Source organism: Pipistrellus hanaki (assembly GCF_964339955.1).
Source record: "Pipistrellus hanaki genome assembly, chromosome: 4".
NCBI lineage: Eukaryota > Metazoa > Chordata > Mammalia > Chiroptera > Vespertilionidae > Pipistrellus > Pipistrellus hanaki.
Window position 1 is genome coordinate 89,567,958 of NC_140506.1, and position 19,550 is coordinate 89,587,507.

General features: G+C 40.3%; 1 protein-coding gene across 1 annotated transcript in view; it reads left to right on the forward strand.

The window, feature by feature from the left end:
• CREBBP (CREB binding lysine acetyltransferase) overlaps nucleotides 1-19,550 on the forward strand; it is a 157,104-nt gene that overhangs the window by 65,707 nt on the left and 71,847 nt on the right. Inside the window, exon 3 of the mRNA XM_084882247.1 lies at nucleotides 2,202-2,378. Coding sequence (XP_084738373.1) covers nucleotides 2,202-2,378 — 177 coding nt within the window. The remainder of the gene's footprint in view (nucleotides 1-2,201; nucleotides 2,379-19,550) is intronic.

Genomic DNA, 19,550 nt, shown 5'->3' on the forward strand with positions numbered 1-19,550 from the left:
TTTTTATCCCCAAATTCTTGGGTCTCTAAGAAGTATTTCACCAATTTGATTTTATAGGATAAAACAAATTCTGGGAGAAGTAATTCTTACATGGAATTTATTTAATGTATCTATTTTTTTCTGAAAAAAACACATTCTTGCTTCAGATCGGAGTTTTGGATAGTTACTACAAAACCTAGTTGAAAATCAGCCCTAGCTGATTTTGCTCAGTAGATAGAGCATCTGCCTGCGGACCAAAGGGTCCTGGGTTCATTTCTGGTCAAGGGTACATACCTCGGTTGTGGCCCAGGCCCTGGTCAGGATGCATGCAGGAGGCATTCGATAGACGTGTTTCTCTCTCAATATTTCTCTCTGTCTTTCCCTATCTCTTACACTCTCTCTAAGAAATCAGTGGGAAAATATCCTCGGGTGAGGATTTAAAAACAAAATCAGAAATGCCCTTTATATTAAAAGTTTACTGAGCTGCCACATTACCTTGACTAAGTCATCAGAACTCAAAGTTGAGCCTAACTACGCTTTTTGAAGAATTTTTTTTTTTTTTAATTCAAGTTGAATTTGAGTTTCAGTGGAATTTAAATTTGTTTCTGTTTACTCAAGTAAAGCAAATAGGGCAAAAATGGCTGCTAGAATATGTTTACTTTCAAAAGGAGAGAAATATCAGCTGAAAAAGTTACGTGTGAAAACTAGTTATACATATGAAAATGCACAGAACAAGATCATTTTTGTGACACTAGTTTGGTTTTATTTGTGTTTTTATATGGACATTTCAGCAGAAAAGGTTAGTTGTATGGAGCATTGCTTTGTTTGCAACCTAGAATTTTAGAGCTGCAAGAAATAATGCAATTCATCTTGTTCAAGACATAGGTCTTACAAATGAGGATCAAAGTTTATAGAAGGGAAATGTACGTTTCCCAGCATGACTGGGCTAGAGGAAGCTGGAGTGCAGATCTCTTAAATGAGAACTTACCATAGGAGGTCTTTCCTGGGGCCCCCTTCCTCCCAATTTTCAAACATCCACCGCACCAAGATACCTGGAAAGTAGAGTGAGCAGTACACAGCAGGTGGAATGTTACAACTTAGAGAAAGAGCCCAGGCAGGCAGTGAGAAAAGCCAGTCTTTTATTGATCGGTTTCTGTTTCTCCAGAGGAGAGGAGAGTGAGCATCAGAATATAAATTTGAGGTTTCCTAAATTCACTCTTGTGGAGATTGCTGACATGTGTTTGTTACAGGCCCTTAAAGAGGCATAGGTGGGAGAGTTCCTTCTTCCTGTTTTTGCTTTTATCTAGTATATATTTTATATTTTTTCACTAATTTTATAATGGGAAATTTCATTTAAAATTAGAGAGGATAATATAACAATTCCTCAAATGCGTACCTGTCATCTATTTGGGAGTTACCAATGTAAGTCCAGTTGTTTGTTATCTAGGCTTCTTTCCTACCAGTACATCTTGCCTCACTAGGTTATTTTATTATTATTATTTTTTTTAATCATCACCTGAAGATATTTTTTCCATTGATTTCCAGAGAGAGTGGATGGGTAGAGGGAAGGTGGCAGAGGGGGTTGCCTCCCACACGCCCCATGGATTTAGGAAACTTGCAGCCTAGGTTTATGCCCTTGACCACGAATCGAATCTGAGACCCTTTGGTCTGCAGGCTGAGGTTCTAACCACTGAGTCAAACCAGCCAGGGCCTCACTAGGTTATTTTAAAGCAAACCCCAGATATTATATCATTTCTTTGTCAGTGTTTCTACTGTGTGTTTTAAACTTCAATCTGTTGGGGAAACATGAAAGAAACTGTTTACTTAGAGAGTAATTATTAAGCTGAAGGAGCTTCCCTTTATTAATGATTCTAGAAGGTTTTGTTCTCTAAATTATTTTCTTAATGCATTGGTGGGGGAATTGGGTGATGAGTATGGCTGAGGGTAAGGATGGGAAATTGCTGGCTCTTAGGAGGAGGAGACAGATGTAGCTGTTGAGAATAGCTTTATTAGTCGCCTGCCTTAGTGTGTAGCTGCTTGAGCAAGTTGCTCTGTTCATACTTCTGACTTGAACCCTGAAAATGAGCCTTTAATTTGTAATTGTTATGAAGCTTTCATAGGAAATAACAGTTTTTGCTTCCCTGGGTCAAAGTGAGCATACCTGAGGCCCTTCTTTTATATGTGATTTTCCCAATACCTGATGTTGCCTCTTTTTGTTTCAGATGGGAATGACTGGTAATACAAGTCCATTTGGACAACCCTTTAATCAAACTGGAGGGCAGCCAATGGGAGCCCCTGGAGTGAACCCCCAGTTATCCAGCAAGCAGAATGTGGTCACCAGTTTGCCTCCCTTCCCTGCAGACATCAAGAATGCTTCAGTCACCAACGTGCCAAACATGGTAAGTTGCCCTTGTCTCTCAGGGCTTTGCTGGGTAGATTTTATTGTGCTGATAGTAAAGATCTGTAACTAAAAGTATATTGTAGGTAATAAGAAAATAACCCATATCTCTTTTTTTTAAATAAATCTTTATTGTTCAGATTATTACAGGTGTTCCCCCCCCCCACCCCCCATAGTTCTCTTCCACCTAATTCCCCACCCAACCCTATGCCCTTACCCCCTGCCACTGTCTTCATCCATAGGTGTAAGATTTTTGTCCCATCTCTTCCCACACCCCTCAGACCCCTTCCCCCTGAGAACTGTCAGTCCACTCCCTTTCTATGTCACTGATTCTATTATTTCATCAGTCCATTCTGTTCTTCAGATTTTTTTATTCGCTTGATTTTTAGATTCACTTGTTGGTAGTATGTATTGTCACTTTTTTGTTCATAGTTTTTACCTTTACATTTTTCTTCCTCCTCTTCTTAAAGAATACCCTCCACGCATTTCATGTAATCCTGGTTTGGTGGTGATGAACTCCTTTAGCTTTTTCTTGTCTGTGAAGCTCTTTATCCGACCTTCAATTCTGAATGATAGCTTTGCTGGGTAGAGTAATCTTGGTTGTTGGTTCTTGCTGTTCATCACTTTGAATATTTCTTGCCACTTTCTTTTGGCCTGCATAGTTTCTGTTGAGAAATCAGCTGACAGTTGTATGGGTACTCCCTTGTAGGTAACTAACTGTTTTTCTCTTGCTACTTTCAAGATTCTCTCTTTGTCTTTTGCCCTTGGCATTTTAATTATGATATGCCTTGGTGTGTTCCTCTTTGGATTCCTTTTGTTTGGGGTTCTGTAAGTCTATTTTTTATCAGGTAGGGAAAGTTCTCTGTCATTATTTCTTCTAATTGGTTTTCAGTATTTTGCTCTTTCTCTTCTTCTGGCACCCTAAAAATTCGAATGTTGGTACGCTTGAAGTTGTCCCAGAGGCTCCTTACACTATCTTCATATTTTTAGGTTCTTTTTTCTTTTTGTTTTTCTGGTTGGGTGTTTTTTGTTTCCTCATATTTCAGATCTTTGGTTCGACTCTTGAGGTATGTTGATCTACAGTTGAGGTTTTGTGTATTCTTTATTTCAGACAGTGTGTGTTTAATTTCTGACTGATAATTTTCCTTTTTTTTTTTTTTTTTTTTTTTTTTTGCATTCTCATTAAGGTCCTTGAAGGTCTCTTCAAGTTTCTCAGTGGTTTTTAGAAGATTCTTGAGTGACCTTATAAATGTGGTTTTGAACTCTGTGTCGTCCAGTAGTTTGCTTTTCTCAATTTCTTTCATTTGTGACATGTTTCTATGTCTCTGCATTTTGGCTGCTTCCCTGTGTTGATGGAGTGGCTTTGTGTGGTAGGTGACCTATAGGAGCCAGTAGCTCAGCCTCCCCAATCACCTGAGGTGACGCTCTTGGTACACCCCTTTGTGGGCTGAGTGCACAGTCTTGGTGTAGTTAAGCTTTGATTGCTGTTGGTACACTGGGAGGAATTAACCTCAGGCCAATTGGCTGTGAGGACCCACTGTGTCTATAATGGAAGAATTGCTGCGCTGGAAACATGCTTACGGTGCAGGCCTTGTTTCAGTGGGGCTTTGGTGCTCACTGATTCCACCTCCCAAATGTGTCACTTATGGATGTGAGGAGCTGAAATCTGGTGTCTCACACTGACCAGTAGATACACTGGCTTCTGGATCTCCAATGGGGTGCAGGTCAGCTACTGTCTGAGGCCACCCTGCAGGAGCTACAGCAAGAACCACAGTCCTCTCCTCCCTGCTTGGGGCTTGGAGGCTTTCGAGCTGTCTGAACTGGGTTGCAAGTTTGCTAGGTTAAGCTGCGATAGGGAAGGCCATTCATATGCAAAAGCCACTGCTTGGAGCTTGGGTGGGCATGTAGGTTGTACGGGGTGGGGTCTCAGGGCGTCACCAGGCTAGGGTGTGGCAAACAGCAACGGCTGCCAGCCCACTGTCCCCCGCACTTCTGCTTCCGACTAAGTCCTCGTGTCTCGTGCCCAGTGCAGCAAGCAATTATTCCTGTGTTCAGCTCTGCAAGCAAGCCACTATCACTTTCCGACCCAATGGCAGACAGTCCAGCTTCTCCCCGTAGGCGTTTGGGTCCTCCGCCTCTCCCCAGAAACTGGATTTCAGAGAAATCGGAAGCTTGTCTCCCTTCGGATTGAGGAAAGCAACGCCCGCCACCAGCCGGGATCCACCACCAGCCTGTATCAGGCACGCCTCCATTACCTCAGCTTTTCAGCGCTTGTGCCCTGAATACTCTTTTCTCTTTCCGTCTAGTTGTAGAATTTTCACTCAGCCAGCTTTCCTGTGGTTCTGGGTGATAGGTGTTTTGTCTTTTAGTTGTAGTTTTGAAATTGTTGTGCAAGGCAGCAGTTTAGGTGTTTACCTATGCCGCCATCTTGGATCTCCAGCAAAAAATAACCCATATTTCTTATGAATAACTCTCTCTCAGGGAGTTTACATTTTCTGTGATGAGCTGGCAATCAGAGGGTTAGGTAGAGGTTATTCAGTCAGTCCTCCCAGGTTCTCTTTGTGGAGACAGAGGGTTCATGACTATGAATCACTGTTCCTTTCTCTTCAATTACCCTCTTGATTCAGTAGTATAGCCAAGAGAATCAAGAAGCAGGCATTTCTCACAGTTTCTATCTGTTAGTGGTTGAGGCTGTCAGTAGAAGCCCATTGATTTTTATTACAGTCAAAGAACATTCATCTTCCAAGAACTGTATCGTGTCTATGAGACATGGATGTTGTGACTGACTTGTTTGATGGGTTTGAGTGTCTTCCGTCTTTCTGAGATTTCACCTATAAAATAGGGATTATCCTTGTAACCTCTCGGCCTAACTATCCAAGATATTTTGGGAAAATAGCTCCTTTTGCACTGCAGAATAGACTCTCTTTTTATTCCAAACAAAAAGCAAAGGTGTGTATGTTTTTGTCAGCTGCTAAATGAGGCTGGAAACAGCCAGGTCTTCATCTTTTTTTAATTATTTTTTTCTTTATTAAGGTATTATATGAGTACATATCTTACTATTGCCCCCCTCCCTAACCCTACTCCCATATATGCCCTCACCCCCCAATGTTTTGCATCCATTGGTTATTCTTAACATGCATGCATATAAGTCCTTCAGTTGATCTCTTATCTCCCCCATCTCTTCCTAACCTTCCCACTGTAATTTGATTGTTTGATGCTTTACTGCTTCTGTATCTATCTTTTTGTTCATCAGTTTATAATGTTTTTTATTATCTACAAATGAGTAAGATCATGTGGTATTTTTCTTTCATTGACTGGCTTATTTCACTTAGCATAATGTTCTCCAATTCCATCTAGGTTGCTGCAAATGCTAAGAATTCCTTCTTTTTATGGCAGCATAATATTCCATTCTGTAGATGTACCATAGTTTTCTGATCCAGTCATATGCTGATGGGCACCTAGGCTAGAAACAGCCAAGTCTTTCATTCCCTGGGCTTGTGGCTGGGAACCTGCCCTTCAAGGATTGTCTAGTTTCAGCCTTACACATCCAGAACCTAAAACAAAGCCTCCTGCTCCCCTAGTTTGCCCTTCAGAGCTCTGGAGGCAGCATTCTGCATCTGGCACCCACATTCTCCCTAATCTCACCCGCCTTTTCTTTTCCATTCCTCATTAGGAGGGTGGTAACATGGACTCCAGTTCTAGCAGTCATCACCAGAGTTTGCTCAATGACCTGGAGCACATTTTGGTTTCAGAGTAAGAGCATTTGCCGAAACCGGTTTGGCTCAGTGGATAGAGCATCGGCCCTCAGACTGAAAGGTCCCAGGTTCGATTCCGGTCAAGGGCATGTACCTTGGTTGCGGGTACATCCTCAGTAGGGGTTGTGCAAGAGGCAGCTGATCGATGATTCTCTCATCGATGTTTCTAACTCTCTATCCCTCTCTCTTTCTCTCTGTAAAAAATCAATAAATAAATTTTAAAAAATTATATATATATATATATATATATATATATATATATATATATATTATTTTATTTTATTATTTTTTTTTTAAAGAGCATTTGGTTTTCCACAGCCATTCTGTATTTTTAGTCCCATAAACTCTGACTTAATACTTTCCTCCTTTTTTCTTTTCAATTCTTCTCCAGCCTCACTTCCTCATCCTCTCTTCTTTACCTACAACTTGGTGGTGGAATCCTTTCACTCCACATCCCCCTGCCTTCCTGTGCTGATCCAGGGGACTAAATTTCTGAAAGTGGTACATTTATCAGGGTCAAATTCAGACTCGACTAGAAAGAGGCATCTGGTTCCCTTCACTGTGCCGAGGCTGGTGGGGCAGCCCTTTGGTCTTGAGCAGGGCTTCTCTCTCCCTCTGCACTGTTGACAATGGGGCTGGATCATTCTCTGTGGTGGGGGTTGTCCTGTGTATTGTGGAATGTTCAGCAACATCCCTGGCCTACACCCACTAGATTTCTCACAGCACTCTTTGCCTCTCCCTTTTCTTCCTCCCATAGTGGCCCCTGGTGACAGCCCCTGCTCTGGAGTATGGTTAGGGGAAGCAGTAGCAACAGCACCTCATCCTTTTGTCTGTTTTTGTGGCATCTAATAGAAATAAAACCAGTTTTTTCTCTCTTATCTCTATCTTTATCTCTACCTCTCCCTTTCTCTACCCATTCCACCTGCCATCTGCACTGCTTTTCCAGCTGCCACTTTCCCACCAGGAGGGTAGACTTTGAGTGAGCTCCTCAGACCTTTACCAAGGGAGTGGTGCTTTACCTGTGTGTGTGTGCCTGTGAGGCAGAGTAACGCAGGCACAGCTTTCATGCTGCAGAAGCAGGAACGAGAGGGGTCTGGGCAGAGAAGTGGACAGTCAGTGCACACAGTTCACCTGGCATCTCAGTGCCACCTTGTCCTGGGTTTTATCTTATTCTGGAATAGACATCATTACATCTCCCATTTTACAGATGAGGAAGTTGAGGGTCTGAAGAGTTTTAGTTTGTTCCATGCTCGGTAGCTTCCTGTCTGCAAAGCCTGGAGCTCTTTTTAATTATGTCTGGTGTCATGTTTTAGCAGCTCTGAGTCCAGGGAGTGCTTTACTAGCCTTTGTTTCCATCATTTGTTTGCAGTTCCTCAAACATGTTCTTCCTTGAATTTTCTAAATTGTGCCTGACCCTTTGGGATCATAGATTTTGGCACTGTGAGGGAAAGCAGTTAACCTAAATCTAAGTCTCATTAATGGAAAATACGAGGCCTTGAGTTTATTTGCGTGTTTTGTCGTGCTATTGGGAGTAATCTTTTGAAGCCCAACTGGATTCAGTGTACCAAACGGTCAGGATTCAGATGCCCTGTTAGAGCTCTTCACGGAATGATTTAAAACCAGTTGGTCATTGCCTTTCTCTTCTCATTTCTAGATGATTTCAACATCTTTGAGCCGAGTTAAGAAAGTGGGGATGTGGCCATTCCTTTAATTTGCCACATGTATTGAATGCCATCTCTGGGACTAGGTGCACTTGGAATGCAGATGTGTGTGACATAGAGTTTACCTTCTTTCATGAAATTGAGGGGAGGTGGTGATGGAAAAAAAATAATTACAAAACACAAACTGCCCCAACAGGTCTGAGTAGTATGTAGTGGTTAAAGTTGACATAGGAACCTCCTTAGATGGAGCCATTGGAGCGGCTGCACCACAGAGAGAGATTTGAGGGCAAGATCAGGAGAACAAAAGCCATGAAAATCCAGGGCACTTGGTTGGAGAGCATTAGCTTGTGTAGGAACTTGCAGGTATCCAGTGGGAAAGGTGGCTCTCAAGTGAAGGGAGAGCATTGGGAGTATATGTTGGGGATCAAATTGGAGCCAGTTCGGGGAGGGCAGTAGGGTGACAGTGACTACTGCAGTGTTCTGGGTGAGAGGAAATGGTATTTTGGAGGTGGTTGATCACAGTAGGGACAGGAGACTAGATGACAGTTGTCACTAGATTATGTGGAGTCATCATGTGAGGCGACTTGTTGGGTGGTGGAACCATTTACAGAGCTGGGGAGAAACAGACTTGGAGAGGGATGACAAAGAGGTGGGCATCAGTAATTCCATTTTAGATGTGTTCCTTTTGAGGTACTTGTGAGATGTCCAGGTGGGGATGTTGGGCACACGGTGGACATACAAGTAAGGTATCCTCTGTCCATGTGGGAACTGTGGGAACCATATTGCAGCAAGGGCTGTGAATTGAACGAGATCATGCAGGGGGAAAGAACCAGAGAGAGAGGTCAAGAAGGAACCACAAAGGGGACAGCAAGGGAATGATGTCCTGCAGCCAAAAGAGGAGATGTTTGGACAGAAGGAATTGGTGCAGTGAAGGTGATTAAGATGAGGGCAGAAGAGCATCACTGGAATGTGCAGGTGAATCTGTGGGTAAATCATTGTCTACTGAGAGTTAAAAGGAGACCTGCACATCAGGGTGCTCTGTTGTCGTCATCTGGGTTAGGCTGGCTGCAGGAGCTCGAAAAGTTCCGGGCTCCTGTTGCATACGGGGTCATTGTTGAGGGCAGTACAATGTTCAAAAGCAAGCAGCACATATTCCCAAATTTTCTGATGTATCTCATTGCACCACTGTCTTTGACCATTTTGTTTGTAATTTCTTACCTTTCTACAGATTTGAGACGCTCTTAGAGCAGGGATTTTCAAGCTTTTTCATCACATGACACACATAAACTAATTACTACAGTTCTACAGCACACCAAAGAATATATCCTGTTTTTTATTGATCTGAAAAAAATACAGATATACAATTATTTTGAGAAGTCAGTGCTCCTGACTAGTCAGTTAATTGCATGTTTAAAAAATTCTTAGAGGGCACCCGTTGAAAATCACTGTCTTAAAGGAAGAGTGATGAACCTGTTTTTGTGGTCACTATTTGCAAAACTTAAGTTTCTTTCTTTATCAGTTTTCCAGTGTACATCGCCTAATTCCCTATAAAGCAATTCAGGATAATTGCCAAATAGATGAGCTTGTTCTCTCTCTGACACTGGAATGTGCAGATTTGTGTATTATTTATTTAGTTTATTTTTCCATTGACTTTTAAGCAGAGTGAAAGAGAGAGGGAATGACAGAGAGAAACATTGATGTGAGAGAAACATTGATTAGTTGCCTCCTGCACGAGCCCTGACTAGAGCCCGGGCCAGGAAGGAGCCTGTAACCAAGGTACATGCCCTTGATTGGAATCGAACCCGAGACCCTTTTTGGGACCCTTTGGTCCACAGGCCAACACTATTCATTGAGCTATACTGGCTAAGGCTGGAATCTGTAGTTTTAAATAAGCTCCTCCAGTAACTTTGATGTGGAACAATGACTTTCAACTAGAATGCCCTAAGAATTTTAAAAACATGCAATACCCAACACAAACAATACCCATTTGGTGTGAATAAATCAAAATTACACCTATATTTTTTGTCAGATGGACAAGAAATATTTTTTTGGTGTGCTGCAGAATTTTAGTAATTAGCTTATGTGTGCCATGAGATAAAAAAGGTTAAAAATTGCTAATGTCGCCCTAACCCGTTTGGCTTAGTGGATAGAATGTCAGCCTGTGGACTCAAGGGTCCCAGGTTTGATTTCAGTCAAGGGCATGTACCTTGGTTGTGGACACATCCCCAATTTTTTGGGGGGGTGGGGGGGGTGTGCAGGAGGCAGCTGATTGATGTTTCTCATCCATGTTTCTAACTCTACCCCTCTCCCTTCCTCTCTGTAAATAATCAATAAAATGTTTTTAAAAGAAAATTGCTAATGTAGAATGTTTTCAGAGCCACTGTTCAATGCAGTATGAGTGACCTGATGCCTAGCTGTCCCTCTGTGGAGTGGGCTTACTTTGTTGATCTTGGTGTCCACTGTAGTACTTCAGAAGGTTTTCCTATCTTGTCTCCCTCCCCCCTCCCCTTGTTTGTCCTAGGCTCTCATAATTTTCTAACTCCTTTCTCTCTTCACTGAGGAATCAAGGCATGAACTGACTGGACAGGTTAAGCCTTACACTGAGTGGCCAGATTATTATGATCTCTGAACGCATAATAATCTGGCCACTCAGTGTATGTGTGTGGGGGGCCTGGTACATGAGGTTGTGCATGGGTGGGTCAGCCCAAAGGAGGGGCCGAGGGCAGTTGGCAGGCTGGCCTTCTCCCCTTGCCCCCCATGCAACTCCCAGTCAAGAGGACAATTTGCATATTAGCCTTTTATTGTTTAGGATGGTATACAAGAAGAATATTCCTTAAAAGTTTTTAGTAAGTAAATTGGGAATTCTTCTGAACTGATAATTTGGTCAATGGGCCTGGTGCCTTTTAAGACCCCTTAATTCAGTTGAGACCTGCTGGTCTGATTGGCCACTGGGATTAATGCAGTACCTTCTCACTCACCCCTCCTTGGCAGGTCACATCTCCAGTTCAGAAGGAAGGATTTGGGGGCATGGTGTAGAGAGTTGGTGGAGAGACGGGGTGTCTGTCCATTTATCAGTCCCCCTGCCTTTGCCCTTTATCACACCCATTGAGTTTTCTTTCTTAGCCATTTGTTTTCCACTGTAAGATCACAGTGTTCTGATTTGGAAGATTGTTTAGAAATCATTTTGTTCCAACTTAAGATAATTTTAAGTTATTTTCCAGTTGAGTTTAAATCTTAAATTGTAAGGTAATCTTAAAAATCAATAAATACCAAGCAAAAAGAAGAAATCACAAGAAACATTATACCACCCATCTAAAATAGCTGTTTCTTACCAGTTGATCTTTATCATCTCAAAGGTGATTATCACTTCTTCCCAGTTAGATAGCTGTGTATATTTAATGAGTATTTTCTTTATTTTAAGACTGCAAACTTTTTCATACCCAGCTGATATAGGGGCCCTTCTGAGGGAATCAAGACAAGCAAATACTGCAGAGCAATCCCTGTCCCAGCTGGTGTTCACTTGGGTATCATTTTCTACTTTAACTGGAGTTTGAGGGAGAAGTGAGGTTTCCAGGTGGGCCAGAGAAAGGATGTCAGGGAGTGTTGGTCTGTACCCCATTAGTGACGTGGAATTTGGGGCCATGTTGTCCTGAAGGGCCATCTATAGGGATCCCCGCCCGATTTGGATCTGGGGCAATGGTTCCTCATAAGTGGCAAGAGGAAACACTTTCTTCCCCAATTCTGTCTTGGTCAAGTTCTGCTTCTTACTTTTGCACTGGAGTCCTTTGCAGACATTATAACTTAATCTTATATATTGGGTCGGCAAGTAAGTAATTGCGGAATTTTTAAAGAAAATCAAAGACAATTTTTTCATGGAACTAAATAACTTTATTCTGTAATGTATTGCCCATTTTGATCAATGACCTTTTGCCATCTTTCAGGCAGCATCATAATCCCACGTTCAAAAAACTTCTGGTTTTTATTAGCAAAAAACTGAATCAGGTACGATTTGACATCATCATCATTATTGAAATTTTTACCATTCAAGGAGTTTTGTAAAGATCGAAACAAAAAGTAATCAGATGGTGCAAGGTCAGGACTATATGGTGGATGTGGCAAAACATCCCAACCAAGCTCCATTAATTTTTGCCGAGTGACCAAAGATGTGTGTGGCCTTGCATTGTCATGATGGAATACAACACCTTTTCGATTTGTCAATTCGGGCCGCTTTTCTTCAACTGCATTGTTTAATTTTGTTAGTTGTTCAATGTAGACATCAGAATTGATCGTTCGGTTGGGTGGTAAGAGTTCAAAGTAGACAATTCCTTTGTAATCCCACCAAACTGATAACAAAACCTTCTTTTGATGAATATCAGCTTTTGATGTTGTTTGAGTTGGTTCACCTGGCCTGCTCCACGATCTTTTCCGCTTGATATTGTTGTAAACAACCCATTTTTCATCGCCAGTTATCAGTCGTTTTAAAAATGGATCATTTTCATTACGTTTCTTTAGCAAATCGCAGCTGCTAATGCGTTGCGTTAATTGTGATTCTTTCAGTTCGTGAGGAACCCATGTATCGAGTTTTTGAACATAGCCAAGTTGTTTTAAGTGATTTTCAATGCATGTATGTGATACATGAAGCTTCTCTGCAATCTCACGTGTTGTACTGTGACAGTCTGAATTGATTATTGCTTTGATTAGGGCGTCATCAACTTCAACTGGACGACCAGAGCATTTTTCATCTTTGAGTGAAAAATCACCAGAACGAAATTTGGCAAACCAATTTTGACACTGCCGTTCTTTTAAGGCTTCGTCACCATAAACAGCACTTAACTTTTTATGAGCTTGCCATGCGTTTTCCCTTTGCGGAAATAAAAAAGCAAAATATGACGAAAATGTTCCTTTTGATTTTCCATTTTTCAACGAACGCCAAACGAAAACTACAAAACAGATCAAAAAACTTTTTTTGCTGATTAACAGCTGAATAGCCAACTATCAAAAAACAAAATGTGTTTTACATTTGAACTACGTCTGCAAACCTAAAAATTCAACTGAAGCCATATATGTGTGAAACCCGCAATTACTTAGTTGCCGACCCAATACTTAATGGAAAATAACTTATTTTTCTAAGAAGAATGCCAGGATAAATTATTATACAGTATGTACTATGCACATCTGTGATTATGTTCTTAGGATGGAATACAGGCCATATAGAAAAATGGGGATGGTGTTAATTATACAAACCTGTGTAACAATAGCAATTCTAATAAAAGTACACGTAAGAGCCTAGCTGGTATGATTCAGTGGTTGAGCATCGACCCATGAACCAGTAGGTCACAGTTCAAGTCCCTGTCAGGGCACATGCCTGGGATTGTGGTCTTGATCCCCAGCAGATCAATGATTCTCACTGATGTTTCTATCTCTCTCCCTCTCCCTTTCTCTTTGAAATTAATAAAAACATATTTTTTAAAAGCACATGTTAGATTCCTTTTAAAAAGTATGGAAGACCACAGAAACATAAAATATTTGTCTTTCAAGATCATTTGATGGACGTGGGGCAAATGATGGTTGAGCTGTGGTGACAAATGATACATGCAAAGAGTAGTGACCAAATCTAGTGAAGATGGGATTGGGTGAGCGGGCTGTACCCCCACAGCCACTGGGTCAGTGTGCTTTGTGTTCACCTGATGTTACTCATGATTCAAAATGCTAGCATGGGAGGGGGAGTCACGGTTGAATCAATGTGACTTCCTTGCCATGTTAGCCTTCTCTTTCCCTATTAGGAATTACATGTGAGCTTATTGGAGTGCCAGAAATGCATATCGCATATATTTTAAGGCTTTGGATGGATATTGCCTTCCAACAAAAGCCACGAACCAGATCCACTAGCATTACAAGATGCTCCTGAGGTTGGGCTTTGATAGCAAAAGGTGGTGGTGTCTCATTACTTTGATTTATAATTTTTTAAATTACTGGTAAAATTTAAAGTACTTATATTTAGAGATATACATATTTCTTTTTTGAGTTGTTTAGTTTCTGTCCTTTGCCTGTTTTTCTGTTAGAGTCTCTTAGAACACTTTAATAAAGCAAGGTGATCCAGGCCTCTGTCAAGGTGGGTAGCAGAGAGGATAAGGGTGGGGGCTCTACTACCAGACTGCCTGCTGCACGGAGCATACCACCTGGACAAGGTGCACACCTCTGGGCCTCAGTTGTTTCTCCTATAAGGCAGTGCTAGTCTTGAGTTAGTTTCTCCCTTGGAGATTGGCTTAAATGAGCACTGAGCACAGAGTTTGGCACTAAATACTTGAGAAATAAAGACTGGCCAAGAGAACCAAGAAAAATAATACCTATGTTATTAACTTGCTTTGTCTTGTGTGTTCATTCTTTTTTCCTAGTATTTTTGTTTTTGTTTTGTTGTTGATAGCCTTTATGCTTTGGTCCTGGAAGAAAGTATAAGTTTTCCTGTAGTCTGTCCTTGCACTTCCCTTTATGGTGTGGCCCAACACTGCATCAGAACCACCTGTGGGCCCTTTTTTTAAAAAATGTTTTGTCTTATCCTCACCATAAAAGTACATTTGGAAAATCTGGGGAAAATATAAAGCTAAAATTAGTAATGCATCCTCTATGGAACTTGAACAAGTAGAACTGCTTCTGGCTCCACCGTAGATTTTCCAATTACAGTTTCTGGGAAGGAAGTATGGGAAATTTGTATTTGAAGATGTTTTTACTGGGAATTGGTTAGGAACCACTGTTTTATATTTTTTTGATGAAAGTCTTTAACACCTTTGCATTACAAAATATTACTCTTAATATTTTCTAGTATCTTTACAATTTTATTTTTTATCTTTAATTCTTTAACATTTTCTACTGATTTTTTGGAATTCTTTTTCCCCAAATACAGAATTTTTTAAGAATAGTACCGGTAGTTGCTTATTGTAAAACATTCAAACAATACATGATCCTGTCCCAAGATAACCTTTAGATAATAGTTTTCTAAGAACAGATACAAACATATAAAGTTAATAAAGGAAAAACTAACTATTCTGTAACCTTTTTTAGCTCAATATGTTAGAGACAGCTTTTCATGAAAGTATAATGGTCTAATATATTATTGTTATTATTGTAATCATTTTATTATATCTCACAATTTTTTGTAAGTCAGGAATTTGGACAGGCCTCAGCTAGGCCATTCTTTTGCTCCACATGGCTGTGACTGGGATCTCTTGAGGTCCCACTTATTTTTCATGACTGCATGTTATTTCATTAGCTCTATTGCCATAATTTGTTTAATTAGTCTACCTTTGAACGGCATTTAGAAGTTTTCCAATTCTTGGTGGTTTAACCAAGGCATGATGCCTGTCTTTGCACATACATTTTAGTGCACTAGTTTATAGTTGCTTCCCTAATAATAAATCATAAGAAGTGGAACTACTAAATTAAAGAAATGCACATTTCTCTTTTTGATATATGTTGCTCTCCACTAAATTGCATTATCACCATTATCATCAATATCAATTATTGTATTTTTCTCTTGATCATATTGATAGGTAAAAAATGCCTTTTGTTTTAGTTTCAATTCTTTAATGATTAAAAATTGGATAGAACTTTTTTAAGCAGCATTTTTAAAAATATATATTTTATTGATTTTTTACAGAGAGGAAGGGAGAGAGACAGAGAGCTAGAAATGTCGATGAGAGAGAATCATTGACCAGCTGCCTCTTGCACACCCCCTACTGGGGATGTGCCTGCAACCAACGTACATGCCCCTGACCGGAATCAAACCTGGGACCCTTCAGTCCGCAGACCGAGGCTCTACCGCTGAGCCAAACCGGTTTCGGCTAAGCAACTTTTATTTTATTTTATATATTTATATACAACCAGAGGCCCGATGCACAAAATTCATGCAAGGGGTTCAGCCCTCACAGCCCTGGCTTCGTCTGGGAGGTTGTCCTGCTGTTCGGTCTAATTAGCATATTACACCTTTATTATTATAGATTTACATTCCCCCCTTTACAGTATACAGTTTAATGGTATTTGGCAATCATCTTCATAGTCAGTTTTAGAAAAGTTTCATCCCCAAAAAGAAACCCTTGTAGTATTAACCTGTTAACCAGGGAGTTCCCTTTTTAATTACGCAACGTACAACGCGCGCATACTCTTTCACTAGGACATGTCAGTACGTCACACCCAGCGGACGTAATTTTATATTATTATTTTTTTTATTTATACTTAATTAAAATAAATGAAATATATATTTTTTCATTTATTTATATATAAAGCACAAAGGAAAATACAAAATTACAAACAAATAGAAAAGAATACCAACAAAAAAATGGAAACATCGAATTAAAAAATTATAAATTTTACAAACAGTTATAAAGATTACAGCCGAAGCCGGTTTGAGCATCGGTCTGCCGACTAAAAGGTCCCAGGTTCGATTCCGGCCAAGGGCATGTACATTGGTTGCGGGCACATCCCCGGTAGGAGGTGTGCAAGAGGCAGCTGGTCGATGTTTCTCTCTTATCGATGTTTCTAGCTCTCTCTGTCTCTCTCCCTTCCTCTCTGTAAGAAAATCAATAAAATATATTTTTTAAAAAAGGTTACAAAAAATATATACCGTCCCTTTCATGGCGCAACATATATTTCAAGGATGTATTCATATGTCCTACCCGTTCCCAATAGTGTTTATGTTTGACATATATATAGGTCCCGCTCGGTTAACAAGTTAACAGTTACTCCCCATTTCCCCTGATCCCTCAGCTGGAGGCAGCCACTAATCTATTTCCTGCCCCTGTGCGTTTATCTTCTCTGATCATTTTATAGAAATGGGATTACATAATTTGTGATCTTTTGTGGCTGGCTATTTTCACTTAGCACAACGATTTTCAACCCTTTTCATCTCATGACACACATAAACTAATTACTAAAATTCTGTGGCATACCAAAAAATACATTTTTTTCCCCATCTGACAAAAAAAAAAAAAAAAAGGTATAATTTTGATTCATTCACACTGGATGGCCATTGTTGTGTTGGCTGTTGTGTTTTGTTTTGTTGACAATTTAAGGGAAAAGAGGTTTGTGCCCCTAACTATAGTCAGGTGTTGCTTTTTAAAAAATTTCTTGAGGCATAAGCCATGGCACAACAATTAAAAATCACTGAATTACCATAATGTTTTCATAGTTTGTGTTGTATCATGTGTCAACAGGCATTCGAGAAAGTTTCTGCCCTTTTGGCTATTATGAATAATGCTGCTACAAACATTTCTGTACACATTTTTGTTTGTTTTGTGTGTCCTTTTAGTTCAGGTACATCTCTCGGTACTGTGGACACAGCAGACAAACTCTGCCTTTTGTAACTTACTGGGGACAGACATCAATAATAGCAAATATATAGCAAAATGGCAGGTATGTTTGGGGCTATGAAGAAAAATACAGCACAGAAGAGTATAGAGAATTGGGAGTCATGGTCTTTTTAAGAATCTGTAAGTTTTCTGCTGCTTTAACAAATTATCACAATTGTAGTGGTTTAAAATAACATATATTGATTATATTACAGTTCTGTAGATTAAAAGTCATATCCTCTTTTTTTTAAATATATTTTTATTGATTTCAAGAGGAAGGGAGAGGGAGAGAGAAACATCAAAGGTGAGAATCATTGATTTGCTGCCTCCTGCATGCCCTTACTGGGGATTGAGCTTGCAACCTGGGCATGTGCCCTGACTGGTAATCGAACTGTGACCTCCTGGTTCATAGATAGATGTTCAACCAGTGATCTTCATTGGCTAGGGAAAGTCCTATACTCTTAAAATCAAGGCATCACAGGCTCTAGGGGAGAATCCTTTCCCAGATTCCAGAGGCTTCTTACTTTTCCTTGGCTTATAGTTCTTTCCCTTCATCTGTCTTCAAAGACAGTGACATCATTTCTCTCTTCATTTGTTGTCACATCTCTTTCTGACCCTGTGTACATATTTTTGTGTAAACATATGTTTTCAGTTACTTCGGATGTATACTTCAGAGAGTAATTACTGGGTCATATGGTAACTCAAGGTGTAACCCTTTGATGCATTGCCAGACTGTTTTCTAAAGTGGCTGCTCAGTTTGACAATCCAGTAATGTATGAGGGTTTCAGTTTTTCCACGTGTTCACCAAAACTTGTTACTGTCTTTTTTTTAATTCTACCCATCCTGGTAGGTGCAAAGTGGTATCTCATCATGGTTTTTAATAGCTAATGGTATTGAGTATCTAGTAACATCTTTTGCCCATTTTTAAATTAGGTTGTCTTTTTATCATTGAGCTGTAAGAATTCTTTGTATGTTTTAGATATACATTCCTTATTATATCTATGATTTGCAAATATTTTCTCTCATTCTTTGGGTTGTCTTTCACTTTCTCCATAGTATCCTTTGAAGCATAGCAATTTTTTATTATTTTTAAATGTTTTTAAAGTGATTTTTTTAAACGGAGAGGGGGAGAGAGAGAGAGAGAAGGGGAAGGGGAAGGGGAAGGGAGAACAACTCCCAACTTGGGATCAAGGAATAGAACCGTCAACCTATTCGATTAGGAATAGAACCGTCAACCTTTCAGTGCATGGGATGAGCCACACTGGCCAGGGCACAATTTTTTTTTTTTTTTTTAATATATTCTATTGATTTTTTACAGAGAGGAAGGGAGAGGGATAGAGGGCCAGAGCCAGAAACATCGATGAGAGAGAAACATTGACCAGCTGTCTCCTGCACACCCCCCACCAGGGATGTGCCCGCAACCAATGTACATGCCCTTGACCGGAATCGAACCTGGGACCCATGAGTCTGCAGACTGACGCTCTATCCACTGAGCCAAACCAGTTTCGGCCAGGGCACAATTTTTAATTTTAATAAAGTTCAATTTATTTTTGTTGTTTGGGCTTTTGGTGACATATCTGAGAACTCATTACCTACTCCAGGGTCATATGATTTACTCCTATGATCTTTTTCTAAATGTTTTATAGTTTTAGCTCTCACATTTAGGTCTTTTATTCATTTTGAATTAATTTTTGAGTTTGATGTGAAGAAGGGTTTCATCTTCACTTCTTTTTACATGTGGATATCCAGTTGTCCTTTTTTTCATCATCAATAACTGAAAGAAACTGTTCTCTCCATTGAGTGTACTTGGCACTAAAGTATAGGACAGTTTATTTAATAAATGCTGCAACCTTTCTGGACAAACAATTTGGCAACATATAGGGTGGGGCAAAAGTAGGTTTACAGTTCTTCATATGGAAAATAATTTTACCTAATAATAGACAAACATGTAAATTGACCATACCTCCTCTACACCACTAGCCAATCAGGAGTGATATGCAAACTAACCCAACAAAGATGGCATTTAATTTGCATATACAGGGAGGGTGGAACTCCATGATGCAGGCGTCCTGCCCCACCCCTAGTCTCTCAGGGCCTCTGGGCAATGTGGGAGGGCAGGGCAGGAGCGGAAAGAGGTGGCTCTGGGACCTAAGCCGAAAGGGGCTGGGCCGGAGTGGAAAGGAGGTGCCCATTCTAGTATGAATTTTTGTGCATGGGCTTCTAGAAGAGGAATAAACGGCCCTGGCCAGGTGGCTCAGTTGGTTGGAGCATTGTCTCATACACAAAAAAAGATTGTGGATTCAGTTCCTGGTGAGGGCACATACCTAGGTTGCAGTTTTGTTCCCCTATCAGGTGTGTACAGGAGGCAACTAATTGATGTGAGGATTTTTTTTTTTTTTAAAGAGAAACTATTTTG